The sequence below is a fragment of the Theropithecus gelada genome, chromosome 16 (genome assembly GCF_003255815.1).
Source record: "Theropithecus gelada isolate Dixy chromosome 16, Tgel_1.0, whole genome shotgun sequence".
NCBI lineage: Eukaryota > Metazoa > Chordata > Mammalia > Primates > Cercopithecidae > Theropithecus > Theropithecus gelada.
This window is the reverse complement of record NC_037684.1, coordinates 59,383,524-59,399,406: the sequence shown is the minus strand read 5'-3', so window position 1 is coordinate 59,399,406 and position 15,883 is coordinate 59,383,524. Positions and strand designations below refer to the sequence as shown.

General features: G+C 47.9%; 1 protein-coding gene across 1 annotated transcript in view; it reads right to left on the bottom strand.

Moving 5' to 3' along the window:
- Window positions 1-15,883, bottom strand: part of RAP1GAP2 (RAP1 GTPase activating protein 2) — a 172,018-nt gene that overhangs the window by 62,009 nt on the left and 94,126 nt on the right. Inside the window, exons 5-9 of the mRNA XM_025363499.1 lie at window positions 15,594-15,629; window positions 10,817-10,861; window positions 10,059-10,091; window positions 9,448-9,660; window positions 7,750-7,853 (exon numbers count right to left, since the gene is read on the bottom strand). Of these exons, the coding sequence (XP_025219284.1) occupies window positions 7,750-7,853; window positions 9,448-9,660; window positions 10,059-10,091; window positions 10,817-10,861; window positions 15,594-15,629 (431 nt within the window). The remainder of the gene's footprint in view (window positions 1-7,749; window positions 7,854-9,447; window positions 9,661-10,058; window positions 10,092-10,816; window positions 10,862-15,593; window positions 15,630-15,883) is intronic.

The following is a 15,883-nucleotide window of genomic DNA, read 5'->3' as shown; positions in this document are numbered from 1 at the left end:
CTTACTTCTCTAGCATCATTTATCAACCCTACACACACTCAGACACACCCTCCACATTCCCTTCAGTTCTCCCTCACCACCTACGCCTCGCATCACTCTCACTAGCCTATAGTGATCCATGTTCCTAAGAAGATGAGTAAGACCGAGAACAGAAACAAGAATCTCTAAAATGCAGTGCATTTAGACTGAATGCCTTCTATGGGCAAGTCACAAGAACTCATTCCTCACAGTGTCTCTACAACTAGACAAAGTCTGGCATATATGAAGCCTTGGATAAACAAACACTGAATGAATTTCCTAATATTAACCATCCTGCATTCGTAAAATAACTCTTTCTTGGCTATAGTGAATTATTCTTCATAATCTACTTAGATTTGAGCTTCTGAGACTGGTATTTTATTTAGAACATTGATTTCTATATTCATAAGGAATATTGGCCCCTACCTCTTTGTTTTTGTATCTCATTTCACTGATTTTTTTCAAAAAGATCTTTTTTTTTTTTTTTTTTGAGAAGGGGTTTCACTGTTGTTGCCCAGGCTGGAGTGCAATGGCACGATCTTGGCACACTGCGATTACAGGTGTGCACCACAAAGTCCAGCTAATTTTTTTGTATTATTAGTAGAGACAGGGTTTCACCATGTTGGCCAGGCTGGTCATGAACTCCTGACCTCAGGTGATCTGCTCACCTTGGCCTCCCAAAGTGCTGGGATTACAGGCGTGAGCAACTGCGCCCGGCCCATAAAGATCTTTTAAGCATTATTAAATTAATTGGGAAGCTTTCCATATTTTTCTTTTTTTCTTTTCTCTGGAACAGTTTAAATAACATAAAATCTGTTCCTTTAAAGTTTAAAACACCTTCCTGCAAGGCCATCTAGATCTAGAAACATTTGAAGAGATAATTCTTTGAGAACTTTTTCAATTTCTTCCCCAGTTACTGGTTTGTTCAGGTTTCTTTTTTTACTTCATCTTAAGTTACGTCTGGCAAACTTTCCTAGAAAGGCATCTGTTTCAAATAAAATTTCAAATAAAATTAGAAACAGAAGCAATTTAATAGCATGAGTTGAACACAGCATCCATTAGTAATCATTTAATCTCCACATCTGTGGTCATGCATCTTTTTATGACTAATTTTGTATATTCTTATTTTCTCTTCTCATCTATATTTGGCTAGCTAGTTACCTATCTTATTGCTTCTTCCAAAAGAAACCTAGGTGTATCAAGTCTCAAATTCTTTTTATTTCTAGTTTATTTATTTCTGCTTTAATCTTTGTGAATTCCTTCCTCTGGCTTTCTTTCGGTAACAATATTGGTAATAATAATAATAATAGCCACCATTACTGAGCAGCTGCAACATGTCAGGTCCTCACTCACCAGGACACGTAAGCACTCAATAATTTCAAGGTACATGTTCCCATCATCATTTCACAGAGGAGGAAAATGAGACATGGAGAAGACGCTAACAATAATAACAACTCGTGAATACCATTCTTATTTCTATTTTACTGTGTTGTTATTATTTTTATTTTTGTAAAGATGAGGTCCATTCTATTGTCCAGGCTGGTCTAGAACTCCTGGACCCAAGTGACCCTCCTGCCTCAGCCTCCCGAAATGCTTGGATTACAAGCCTGAGCCAACACGCCCGGTAGTTTTTTTCTTATTTAATAGGAAACCATTTAAGGTAATGAATTTTCTTCTAAGGATTGCTTTGAATACAACCCAAAGGTTTTAAGTATAATCTTATAAATGTCATTACTTTATAAATACTCTGTAACTGCAGCTTCTATTCCCTTTGGCCTAAAAGCTACTTAAGAGGCCGGGCGCGGTGGCTCACGCCTGTAATCCCAGCACTTTGGGAGGCTGAGGCGGGCGGATCACGAGGTTAGGAGATCGAGACCATCCTGGCTAACACAGTGAAACCCCGTCTCTACTAAAAAAGACAAAAAAATTAGCCGGGCGTGGTGGCAGGCACCTGTAGTCCCAGCTACTTGGGAGGCTGAGGCAGGAGAATGGCGTGAACCCAGGAGGTGGAGCTTGCAGTGAGCTGAGATCCGGCCACGGCACTCCAACCTGGGCGACAGAGCGAGACTCCATCTCCCAAAAAAAAAAAAAAAAAACAAAAACAAAAAAACAGCTCCTTACGAAAGTATTAGGACTGTTTACTTCTGAGTGGTTTAGTGGGTTTAGTGGGTTGTTAAAAATCATTATTTTGTTATTAATTGCTAGTTTTATCATCAAATTGAAGGTGAATACATCCAGCTGAGAGTTTGCTCTTTGAAATGTATTTAGGTTTACTTCATGGTTCAAAAGTTCCTAAATATAGCTGCTATCAATAATTACCTACAAGTAAGTTAGTTACATAGGTTGACCGATTGATTGATTGATTTAATTTATTTATTTAAAAATAGGATTTTGTTCTGTCACCCAGGCTGTAGCGCAGTGGCACAATCATGGCTCATTGTAGCCTCTACCTCCCAGGCTCAGGCAATCCTCCTGCCTCAGCCTCCTGAATAGCTGGGACCACAGGTGTGTGCCACTTCACCCAGCTAATTTTTTTTTTTTTGAGAGATGGGATCTCCCTATGTTGCCCAGGCTGGTCTTAAACTCTTGGGTTGAAGTGATCCTCCCACCTCAGCCCCTAACCCAAAGTGCTAGGATTATAGGCGTGAGCCAGTGTGCCTAGCCAAGATTTTTAAAAATAGAATCTTAAATAACAGCCCAATTTAAAAAGAAGCAAAGCTTATAAACAGACAGTTCACAGCAAATAAATAGAAGCGGTTCTTAAATATATGACGAGATGGCCAGCATGATTCATATTAAGATTATAAATTTAAGCAACACTAAATACTATTCTCATCTATCAGATTGGCAAAAATCCAAGTGTTTGACAATCCATTCTACTGAAGAGGCTTTGGAATAAAAAGCACTTTGATACATTGCTGGTGAAAGTTCGAATTTATATAGCCCCTACAAAGGGTAATTTAACATTATCTATCAAAATACAAATGCAGTTATGTTTTAACCTAGCTATCTCACCTGAGAAACCATCATAATCCATAAAAACTGACGTCTGCACAAGGTTACTCATTTAATCATTACCGTGTTACCAAAATATTGGCAATGGTCATTAACAAGGGATGTATTATTATTATTGTTATTATTATTATTTTTTTTTTTGAGACAGAGTCTCGCTCTGTCGCCCGGGCTGGAGTGTAGTGGCGCCATCTCAGCTCACTGCAATCTCCGTCTCCTGGGTTCAAGTGATTCTCCTGCCTCAGCCTCCCAAGTAGCTAGGGTTACAGGTACACATAACCATGCCCAGCTAATTTTTCAATTTTTAGTACAGATAGGGTTTTGCCATGTTAGCCAGGCTGGTCTTGAACTCCTGACCTCAGATGATCCATCTGCCTCGGCCTCCCAAAGTGCTGAGATTACTTACAGGTATGAGCCACCATGCCTGGCCCAGGGGATGTATTAAATAAATTATTTCACATCCATGCAATGGAATAGTATGCAGCAGTAAAATACATTAAGACATTCTCTATATGCTAATATGGAAAAATCTGTAAGATATATTGTTAAGAGAAGCAAGTTACAGAATTCTATAGAATCATATGGAAATAAGGAAAGAAATAAGAAACTATATGTTTAGGCCACATGCAGTGACTCACGCCTGTAATCCCAGCGCTTTGGGAGGCAGAGGCGGGCGGATCACCTGAGGTCAGGAGTTCGGGATAAGCCTGGCAAACATGGTGAAATCCCGTCTCTACTGAAAACACAAAAAAATTAGCCAGCCGTGGTGGCATGCACCTGTAGTCCCAGCTACTTGGGAGGCAGAGGCAGGACAATCGCTTGAAATGGGAGGCAGAGGTTGCAAAAAGCCAAGATTGCGCCACTGCTCTCCATCTCAAAAAAAAAAAATACACACACACATATTTACGTATCTTATTTATTTATTTATTTAGTGTGTGTGTTTCAAATGGTTGGGTTGGAGCCTGGAAGTCTAGGTTTTGGTTTTTGTTTCTTGAGTTTGTTTGTTTGTTTTTGCTTTACTTTGTTTTAAAGATCCAAAATGATTCTGATGTAGCAGGTCCACAGAAAACTACTGATCTACTATGCAGTCAATTTGTGTAAGCGTTCCAAAGGCAATTGAAAAGAAGCAACATCTGTTAGAGGATCAAAGTCTGATAGATACAGAAACAGATATATATATATATATATAGAAAAATATGTATATAATTGACATTAATAAGATGAATAAATATCATTTCTAACTCTAGTATTGATATGTCAAGTGATGTGTGTTAAAAATCTACCATTACAATTGTATTCTGTGAATTTTTCCATCATTACATACGTAAGTACATATACATATACTATGTTATAATATATACTATTGACAATATAAAATATCTTCATTATTGATTTTACCTTTTATGAAAAGATGCATAATAGCCCTCTTTATCACACTGATTGCTTTTTTTGCCTTGAATTCTACTTTTCTATATTAATATTGCCATTCCTGCTTTCTTTTTGTATTTGGCTTTTCTAATTTTTTTCTTAACAATTTTCAAATATTCTGACTTTCTTTAATAAAATATAGATCAATATGTGTAGGTTTTTTGGAGAGGTGGCCCAAATTGAGAATCTTTGTTGTTTAACAATGGAATTTAACTCATTTATATTTATTATCATTACATATGTACTCACACTTCTATCATATTTATTTATTATTCCTTTATTTTCTTTTTCTACATGTGTATTTTCTTTGTCTTCTTTTACTATTTGGAACGCTTCCATTCTACTAGTAACTTTATATCTATGAAATACTAAATTTTCATCAAAGTACATCCAGCAATTAATTTCCTTTCATTGACTTTGTCTGTTAATGGGTGAGTCATTTTGATTTTCAGATTTAAGTCTTCAATCAGCTTAACAACATCAATTATCCATGTGTAATTCCTACTCACTACCCTCCATATTCATCATAATCTCACTCATTATTTTAAAGTTGTTGTGTTTCCTTTGAATTATGTGAGAGTTTCTTAAACTTGTTCCCCATATTAATAACTGGATTTTCTACCAAGTAGATTCTGCTTTTTACTGCTTCATATACTATTTAAAATTCTTTTTGACCATTTTTAGTTTTCTTTTATTATCTCCCTAACTTAACCAGTAATTATTTTCTCCCATTCTGATGCTCACTCTATCTTTCCTTTCTTAGTGTGTTTTTTTTCTAGAGGTTTGTGGAAAATTCAAAGTTAATAAATATCTCAAATTTACCTGGCTTTCTGTAAAAGTAAATACTTTTCAAAACTCCGTTATTCTCTAACCAGTTTATGCTTTTTTAGATGCAGAATCTCTTCTTTTACAAACCCACAAAATTTCTTCTTCTTTCTATCCAAACGTGAAACAGAAGAAAAGTCCACACAGGCTTGTTGTCTCCAAACTGTGGGTAGATTCTTCTTAGCTACTCTCATGGCACACACAGGCTGTTAGAATACTTAGATCTTAGACTGGAGTGCTGCTTGTTATAAATTTGGTACATCAATTAAAAAATCCAGAAGTCTATGGGGAATGAGGAAGAAGTTTGGACAGTAGTCACTGCCAGCAGGGGAATTTCATTTCTGGATAATTTCTTCTTTGTGTCTGGCAAAGCTGCTAAACCGTGGAGCCAATTTTTTATGTCTGGTTTCCAATTTGGCCTGGCAATCACTCCAAGTACATGATGTGACTGCCCAACTTCTGAGCTGGTATACGGCTTCTCGTCACCATCCTACCCACTAGCTTTCTATCTGGGAGAGCCACATTTGAGCTTGCCCTTGGGCTTCCTGGGGCATTGATTTCAAATGCTGTTGACCCACAACATAATTCTATGTGGAAAGATCCCTGGCTGTTCTAGGGCTCACTCTCACTCCTAAAGAGGACAGGATTCTTCTAGAATCTCCAACTGCATATATTCCCATACAACACTGCTTTCCTCTTCTCTTTTTTTTTTTTTTTTTTTTTTTTTGTTGTTGTTGTTGTTGAGACAGGGTCTCACTCTGTTGCCCAGGCTCAACTGGTATGATCCTGGCCCACTGCAACCTCTGCCTCCCAGGTTCAGGTGATTCTCCTGCCTCAGCCTCCTGAGTAGCTGGGACTACAGGTGCGTGCTACCATCCCTGGCTAGTTTTGTTTTGTTTTTTTGTTTGTTTGTTTTTGTATTTTTAGTACAGAGGGGGTTTCACCGTCTTAGCCAGGATGGTCTCGATCTCGTGACCTCGTGATCCGCCCACCTCGGCCTCCCAAAGTGCTGGGATTACAGGCGTAAGCCACCGTGCCTGGCCATGATACTGCTTTCTAAGGAAGGGAAACTGGGGTTCAACTCTCAATATTCACCTACTTTTAGTCCTAACTTTCCCATAGATTACAAAACAAAAAAGAAAAACCATCAAAGTATGTGTTGTGTGCCTGGCATCTTTCTCTAGCTTCCAGCCCCAAAGCAGCATTTCCAGTCCTAATGTAGGATACACTATTAGAAAGAGGGGGTTAGATCTTTGTATTCCGCTGTCATCTTATTCAAAAATCCTACCCAATCTTGGTCTCAATTTTATTAAGGTAGCAATTTTCTTCACAGAGGTTCACCTAGCTGGAAATCCTATTTGGAGATGGAGATCCAGGTATTAACCCCTCAGAAAATTGGCTCTTGCTATTTAATTGACTCTTCCATGCCTTACAAATATGATTTCCAGCCAAATGAACCTCTGTAGAGAAAATTGCTTCCTTTCTTGATAAGAAACAAACTAAGATTGGATGGATGGGTGCCGACAACATCCTCAAACCATGCCCCCCTCCGCCTTTCCCAAAGTGGGGTTATATGTCCTTATTCCCTCCAATATTTATCTCAAAATTTGGGCAGGAAAAAAAAATCTGATTGCTCTTTTCCAAATACCTTTATGAATTTTCAATTAGACTCCACAAATAAGGATTGAGAGCTTGACAGGTTCACAGGATTCTGCTGAGCACCACCCCACCAGGGACAGAGATAAATAAGACACAGACTCCTTTGTGCCCCCATAGCAACCTGTGCATATGGCTAAAATCATACCCATGACACACATTACATTCGTGAAACCATATTCCTTTCAGAGAACAGGCACCAAGTCTCAGCCATCATGGTATCTCTAACACCTATCACAGTTCCTGGCACAGAGGAGGTTTTACAAAACATGTTAGCTAAGCCAAACAGAAACCAGTTCCAGTTCCTGCCCTTGAGAAGGTCACAATCCAGAGAGAGGTGCCCTGGCTTCCGCCGTAAATCAGTGTTCCTGTTGTGAACATCACTGCGTCTCAGGGAACCCAGCCCACACAACAAATACTATCTTTCCTGGTGAGACGTATACCGCAGGCAGCGCTCTGGCGAACCCTCTCCCAGGACTCGGAGCTGCGTCTCAGCAGGATGAGTCACACTGAACCATCCCTACTTTTCTTCCCATCTTCCTCTGAGCCATGGACTTGTAAGAAAGAGGGGCCGGGAGGGGTATAGTCCGGGTGACCTGGAGACCTGGATGCCCCTCTGTCAGCTGGTGGAGCATGTGGGTCTCCCTGCTAGGCAACTTCAGACATAGCCCCAGGATTCCAGCAGGCCTGTCCCCGCCACCAGCACACCCAGACCAGACTGGTCAGTCTGGTATTTCTGAGTCCCCCATCCCAGCCCCCACACCACCCTGCCTGGAAGAGGAGTGGCCTCACGCAGCACAACAGCCCTACCTGAGGATGATCCGGAGGTACTCGATCCCCTCTGCTTCCTCGCACTTGATGGACAGGATCAAGTTCCCCAGGCTGCTGCCAGTACAGTAGAAGTTGAGATGATCCTAGAAAGAGAAACCGAGTGTAAGCAAGAAGGAAGAAGAAACCTTCCAGATATGCTCCCCCCAAACCACCTCCTTCACCAGGAGCGCGAAGCCCCGCAGCACCAAGAAAGAGAAGGATGCTACTGACGACAATGACGACATTAACAGGTACCGCCGGCCGAATCCTCAGGAGGCGCCAGGCACGGTGCTAGGGGCTGAATACCCCCTGTCTCCTCCACTCCTGACCACAACTTTATCCGGGAGAGAACATCGTCCCCGTTTCACAGACGGGAAAACCAATGGTCCGGGAGGTTAAATCACTGCCCAGGGTCACACGACGAGTAAGGGACAGATCCGGGGCTCAAACGCACATCGGTCTTGACTCTGAAGGGCAAGTTCTTGACCACAAGACACTAAGTTCTCATTCCCAGGGGGCGGCCCTCACCAGTTCAGACTATTTGGGGCAAGACAGCAAGGAGGAACCCTGGTACCTCCAGCCAGGGGAGCTGGGAGGTGTCCCGGGCCAGTGGGTCACTCCCTGATTAGGGGAACACGGGCGAAAAACACAGCTCCCCAGACCTGCTGGATCAGAGTGGGGCCCTGGAATCTGCATGCTAACAAGACCCAGGGGCTCTGATGCAGCCTCCCCTCATGTGAGACTCTGCAAAGCGGCCTCAGCCTACAGATTTCCGGAATCTGCTCTCGGTACATCAAGAATCTGGTAAGTCCGAAGGGCAGAATATATTGTTTTAAAAGTAATTTTGTCACTTTTAAGCTATCAGAGGCTCGCAGACAGTATGCAGTACAAGTACTCAGAGGACCTGACGAAACGAGGACGGGAGAGCTTTGCGTGATTTAGATGGAAACAGAGGCTTCTGAGGTGTAAGAACATATTTTTCCTTGAACACTCAAAACTCCACCAACCGTCCTTCACCCCAAACACTACCCCTTCCATCGCCTCCTGAAACATTTGCAGGGGGTGGTCCCCACAAGGACTCACGGCACTGGGCCTCCCTGACTGCTGCATGGCTCCCCTGCCCCGTGTCCCCTATCCCAGGACAGAGCCAGTCAGACCTCTCCAACTAAGACAGCAGCAGGCAGCAACGAAAGGACAGACTGGGAAGGAGGCAAGAGGCAAAGGAAAAGGGGGGCACTGGATAGAGGACCGTGGGTCACTGTGCCCTCCACCCACCCCGGGCAGCTCCTCTCTCCCAGGGCTGCCAGTCCCTCCCTCCCCCCGCCCCCCACAGCTCCTCTCCCCCCAGGGCCCCAACCCTTCCCACCATCCCCGCCAGTTCCTCTCTCCCCCAGCCTCCCCTAGCCTCTCCCTTTCACCCCCAGCAGCTCCTCTCTCCCAGGGTCCCTAGCCTCTCCCCAACCCCCGCCAGCTCCTTTCTCCTCCAGCCTCCCCTCCAACCCCCGCCAGCTCCTCTCTGCCAGCCTCCCCCAGCCTCTGCCCCACCCCTGGTACCTCCTCTCTCCCAGGGTCCCCAGCCCCGCCCCCGACCCTCCCACAGCCTCCCCCAGCCTCTCGCCCGACCCCTGGTACCTCCTCTCTCCCAGGGTCCCCAGCCTCTGCCCCCAACCCCCAGCAGCTCCTCTTCCCCAGCCTCACCTTCCCTAGGAAGTGCCTCCGGTAGGCCCTGGCTTCACCCTTGCACTCGAGTTTGTAGCCGAACGTGTTGGGGCTGAGGTTGTCCTCTTCCTCCTCCTCACAGATGCTGCTCCCCAGCGATGTTGGGGTGCCCACGTTCTCCGGGTCCTCAATCCAATAGCCCCCAAACTGCGGCAGGATGACCTGAGGGTATGGGCCTCCCTTCTCCACAACCTGAAGGCAGAGGGAGGGTCCTGCGCTGCAGCTGGCCCTGGGACTGCAGGGGAGGGAGGGGCCGGTGGCGGTGTCCCCTCTGCACTGCTCCCAGGAGTAGGGCCTGGTACCCACTGGTACTTGAGGCCAAAGGCAGTGACCTGAACCCCTCCTCCAAGCCCCACAACATCTCCAGCTTCATTCGCCAACCCTGTAGCCCCAGGGCTGCAAGGCCTAGATGAGCACCCCCAACTTAACATATGGAGAAGCTGAGGATACAAAGGCAAAGACAGGAAGAGAGGTCCCAGGCCCAAGGTGCTCTCCCATGGGGGGCTGGGCACAGCCCATCACCATCATTTCCCCAGGCAAGGGACCCAGAGCAGGCTGCAGAGCGGGTGGGAGCGGGGGAGGGCGCCTACCTCGTCGATGCTGGGGTACGGGATATAGTCATCCTGCAAGACAAACCAGATAGTGCCACCGTTAGTCCCGGCAATGCCCATAAAGTCTGACCACTGTTTCCAGGTCTCACAAGGGGGGTACATTGTGGGGGCTTTGAGGGAGGAACATTCGATGGAAGAACAGCTCAGAATCAGCTCTGGGATCTGACATCCCCCCCACCCCGTTCTTCTCCAAACCGACAGAACCGGAACATAAGCCCTGCCAGCTGGCGACGCAGTACCGAAGGCGCTGAACTTCTCACCCCGCATCATACCAGCTTCCCATCCTAGAACACTCATTCCAGAAAATGACCTCTAGTCTCCCCCAGCACCCCTTTCCAGGCAGGGGGACTGGCCTCCAAGTGAGAAGCGGCACCCTGGGCTGGGAAATGGAACCTGAAGCTGAGAGCTGACTGCCCACTGGAACCCGGGGCAGAGCCTGACACCCTTACACACTGCACAGGGTCGGGAAGAGCCGGGCCAAACAGCCAAGCCTGAGGTCCCACCGAGGCCTCCACCCCCAGCCTGCTCTGAAGCTGCCCTGAGGCATCAGGCCAGGACCCCTCGGCTGCCCACCGTGCACTGGTCTAACAAGGCAGTCATGAAGCGGCCCGCGGTGTGAGTCAGAGTTAGACAGGTGTGAGACGGAAGACCCAGCACCCTGGCGGCTCCTCCTGCCTTCCTCTCACCCTGGCCCCTCACCAGGGCCATCGGGCCACCCCCTCCCCCACCCAGCCCACCTTGTTCTTCTGGGGTCCTGGCTTCTGTTCTTCAAGCTTGATCCCCTATAGAAACAAGGAAAACAGGATCCACAGAAAAGCAAAGGTCAGAAGAAAGGGCCAGATAAAGAGCACCTGGCCTCACAGGGGGTTAGTAACAAGAGCAGCACAACAGCTGGCCGGGGCTGGGCCTGTACACATCACACGTGGCCACGGGCGGGCCTCCCAGCACCTGAGCGAGGCAGCAGCACCGCTGGGCTAACAGCACAGACTTGAGACAGATCACCGCGGTTCAAATCCCAACATTGCCACCTATCAGCCTGATGACCTTGGCAAGTCACAGAAACCTCTCTGTGACTCAGTGTTCTCATCTGTAAAATGGGAACGATGGTGGTATCGACTATGGTGGTGAAGGTTAAAGGTGAACAATGGGTTGAGCACTTGGAACACTGGTACATAATAAATGCTGTGGGTCATTATGAAGGAGGCAGTATTATCATTCAAAGCTTAAATATCTGTCTTGTCGGGCGCAGTGGCTCATGCCTGTAATCCCAGCACTTTGGGAGGCCAAGGCGGGCAGATCACCTGAGATCAGGAGTTCAAGACCAGCCTGACCAACGTGGAGAAACCCCATCTCTACTAAAAATACAAAATTAGCCAGGCGTGGTGGTGCATGCCTGTAATCTCAGCTACTCAGGAGGCTGAGGCAGGAGAATTGCTTGAACCCGGGAGACAGAGGTGGCAGTGAGACAAGATCGCGCCATTGCACTTCAGCCTGGGCAACAAGAGCAAAACTCCATCTCAAATTAAAAAAAAAAAAAAAAAAAAAATAAAAATATATATATATATATATATATATATATGTCTTAGGATCACAGAGCCAGTAAGGGAAGGGAAACATGGGAAGTCACACCTGCTGGTGTCACAGCTAGCACTCTAGACCCCATGCCAACAGGCCTTCAGGGGACAGGCGGGAGGCCTGGTGCTGGCCCTCACTCTGCTGCAAGCTTACTATTTGCGACCCTCGACAAAGCATAGCCTCTTGGAGCCCCCAGTGTCATCTGTAAAATGAGGATTAGACACTCACCTTTCATCCCACTAATGCAAGGATGACTGCAAGGATCATATATGATGCCTGGGACTCGACTAAGGGAATTTATCTACAGGTATCTGAAGAATTCACTTCTGGGAAGCAGTGCCCTATCCAACAGTTCTTTTTGTTTGTTTATTTTTGAGACAGAGTCTCTCTCTGTCACCCAGGCTGGAGGGCAGTGGTATGATTTCAGCTCACAGAAAACCTCCACCTCCCAGGGTCAAGCAATTCTCCTGCCTCAGCCTTCCAAGTAGCTGGGATTACAGGCATGCGCCACCATGCCCGGCTAATTTTTGTATTTTTAGTAGAGATGGGGTTTCACTATGTTGGCCAGGCTGGTCTCGAACTCCTGACCTCAGGTGATCCACCCACCTTGGCTTCCCAAAGTGCTGGGATTACAGATGTGAGCCACTGCACCCGGCCTCTTCTTTTTTTTTTTTTTGAGATGGAGTTTCACTCTTGTTGCCCAGGCCAGAGTGCAGTGGTGGGATCTCGGTTCACTGCAACCTCCACCTCCTGGGTTCAAGTGATTCTCCTGCATCAGTCTCCCAAGTAGCTGGGATTACAGGCATGTGCCACCATGTCCAGCTAATTTTTTGCATTTTTAGTACAGACGGGGTTTCTCCATTTTGGCCAGGCTGGTCTTGAACTCCTAACCTCAGGTGATCCACCCGCCTTGGTCTCCCAAAGTGCTGGGATTACAGGCGTGACTCACTGCACCTGGCCCCAGTCCCGATTCTATCATTGAGTTCTGACTTAACTGTGTTGTGCAGGAGGGGAACACGTGGTGATTCCAAGACTGTCTGAGAAAATCGGGTGACAGTACGAGACGGAGCACAAACTAGAAGAAACAGTTCCCCTCTGAAGCAGGAGTCCAGAAGCAGCTTCTGCCTGATCACAACACTAACGCACAGGGATTTCAACCTTCCCAAGCCAGCTGTCTCTGTGGTCTCCTTTGAAACTCACAGCACCTTTCCGCCAGCAAGGACGCCGGGGCGCCAGAACGAGGCTGCTTGCCTAAGGTCGCACAGCCAGTGAGGGGCAGGGCCTAGATTTGAAGCCGGGTCACCGGCTCACCAAGTGCATGAGGTGCCCCACACTCTGCGGACAGCAGGGCTCCTGTTAACTGGGTGGCTTGAGAGGCTGCCTCTCCGGACTTCCCTGGGCTGAGTCGCCTCGCAGCATTGTTCAGGAGGGCGTGCGAGGGCCCTTCCCACTGGACAGGCGCTCCTCTCACACACACAGAGAAAACCACCTGGGTGGCCCTCCAGACCCTGTCCCAGTTGGCACACTGGGTGGATGGCGGGCGGGGGGGCAGTGAGGGCAGAAGTCTGTTCTGTTTGGCCTGCATTAGTCATCCCTGTCTGGGAACAGCCCCGAGGGCAGGAGAGCAAACCTCCTCCCGTCCCTTCTGCCACACCACTCCCTCCCCTAATAACCTACTGCAGAGCCACTGTCCAGCACTGGGACCTCTCTCCTCCATGTGCTGCCTTTGCTAGAGGTACTGTCTTTTTTTTTTTTTTTTTTTTTTTCTGAGACAGAGTCTCACTCTGTCATCCAGGCTGAATGCAGAGGCGCAATCTCCGCTCACTGCAACCTCCGCCTCCCGGGTTCAAGAGATTCTCCTGCCTCAGCCTCCCAAATAGCTGGGACTACAGGCGTGTGCCACCATGCCCGGCCACAATAGGTATTATCTTTATGTCCCCTTCTCCCCTCAATGAAGAAATGAAGGCTCAGAGAGGGAAACCGACTTGACCGAGGATACTCAGCTAGAAAGTGTCAGGGTTAGAACCTGAACCCAGGACTCAAGGAGTCCAAAGCTTCTGCCTTCTCGTAATTCCTAGACTCTTGGGCTAGGAATCGGGTATCCTGGGTTCCAGTTTCAGCTCTTCACAACTAGCAAAGTGACCCGGGCACTTCACTGCTCTGAGGTTCAGTTTCCACACATGCAAGATGAAGAGAGATGGAGCCCAGGCTCAAGGCCCACGCGGGCACTCCATGGCCATCAGCGCCCCATACGTGAGCTTCTTACTAACAGTGAATCCTCTGAGGCTGGGCCCAGGGGGCACAGGGTACAGACTGAAACACCCGGAAATTTGGCTTCAACAGTCTCAACTGAAATGGAACAGACACCCTGCCCAGGGGGATCAGCCGTTGCAGAGACAGAGGGAGAATAAAACAAGAGCCCTACCCTAGAAAGCGCCCAGTCTAGAAGAAAAGACAAGCCCGGCAGCCTCTATACAACAGGCCACTCTGAGGCTGGTTAACTGGGGCTGAATGCTGTGCTCAGAGAGACCCTGTGTGGGGGAAAGTTGTGGGAAGGGGACTCCGGCTGGGGGAGAAGGAAGAGAGGATCTGAGGAGACACTGGAGAGAAGGCTGGGTGGGCTGCGAACCCCCTGCCAGCTTCCCAGAGGGCCAGGATCCCACTGACTAGAGGTGAAAATCCCAGCTTTGCTCCAAGCAATTGGGCACTTAATTATCTACCATCCCCCACCCCTCATCACTCAGGCGCGTGCCAGCCTTGCGTCCACAAGCTCATAAGTTCCCTAAATGCATAGAAGAGTCTGTCGTCTACACACGGCTGGGTGCGGAGGACGATTTTAATAACTTGCTCTGGGTGACACGGCCACTAACAATACTTCCCCTCCCTCCCCTCCCATCCCAGCCTCAGGGGACCTGGCTGCTTCCCAGCATCTCAGGACTGCTGTGGGGGCTGTATCTGCCCCTCCTGCTAGGACTTCCAGACCATTATTACAGAATCTTCCTCCCTTGAGCCTGGAGCACCTACCTAGGGTCAAAAGTATCATGACATGATGGCTGGACTCGCTGACTCTGAAGCCACTTACGAACCACGCACCCTTTGAGTGCTGCCTTTAATCGTTCTGTGCCTCAATTTTCCCACTTGTCCTATGGGGATAATAATAATAATAACACACCTACTTCTGAAGGCCTCAGCAGGAAGAAATGACGCCTGTCAATCTCTGAGCCCAGCGAAGTGCTTGAGCTACAGGTGGATTATCAGCATCGTCGTCCCACTCTTCCCGCCCACGTCCATGAACCCTTCTGGGCCTCTGCACGTACACTGCAGGGCAGCGGCTCTTACCTGGGAACCCTGACCCTGGTGAGGAATAGCAAAGAACCCCCAAACCCACACCACACACCGACTTATATATAGTGTCTACCAAGTACTTACACCGATTATCTTGTTTCACCCCAACCACCATGTAAGTGGGTGCTTTCCTTCTTACTTATTTATGGAGGCTTAGGACGGGCAAGGAACTGGTGCTCGTAAGTGTCCGGTGCAGGATTTGAACTCAGGCCGGCCTCCCACCCCACCCCTCTGCCTCCCCAGGCGAGGTGACTCCCCCAAGAAGCAGCCCATTCTTTCAGGCCTTCTTTCTGGCTCATTCCAGGAACAATGGGCCCTTCAAACCCTCCTCCATATCCACAGGGCTTATGGCCTCCCCAGCTGCCCTGCTGGGGAAGTTCTGCTTTTTATCCTCCCTGTCCCTCCACAGGAGTCTTCCCAAAGTGCTCAAGAGTAAAATGGCCTCGGGTTGCCGGGGCTAAGGGGATGTGATTGTCTCTTCTCTGCCCCTCCCTCCAGGGCACCCGGTTTCTGCCCGTGGGTTCTGCCTGGTCCCTATGCCGCCCACGTCTGGGTCTGGGCTTCTTCCCCACCGCGATGGGGGTACGTACTCACCTGCATTTTCTCCAGCATCTCGAAGAACTCCGACGACTGAAAGACAAAAGCAGGGGACAGAAAGACGGGGATCAGCCAGGAGGTCCACCGCAAAAGCCTCTTCCTCACCAACTATCAGGAAGCCGCGCCTGGGGCTTCTCCAGGAACCAAATTCACTCGGATCAACAGAGAAGATAATTTGATTTTGCCTTTGCAGGGCTAGAGGGCCGAACACCCCATACAACGAGAGAGAGGCGAAGGCACGCCTGGGCTGGCAAATGAATGGTGCCGGGGGAGCAGACACTCGGCCT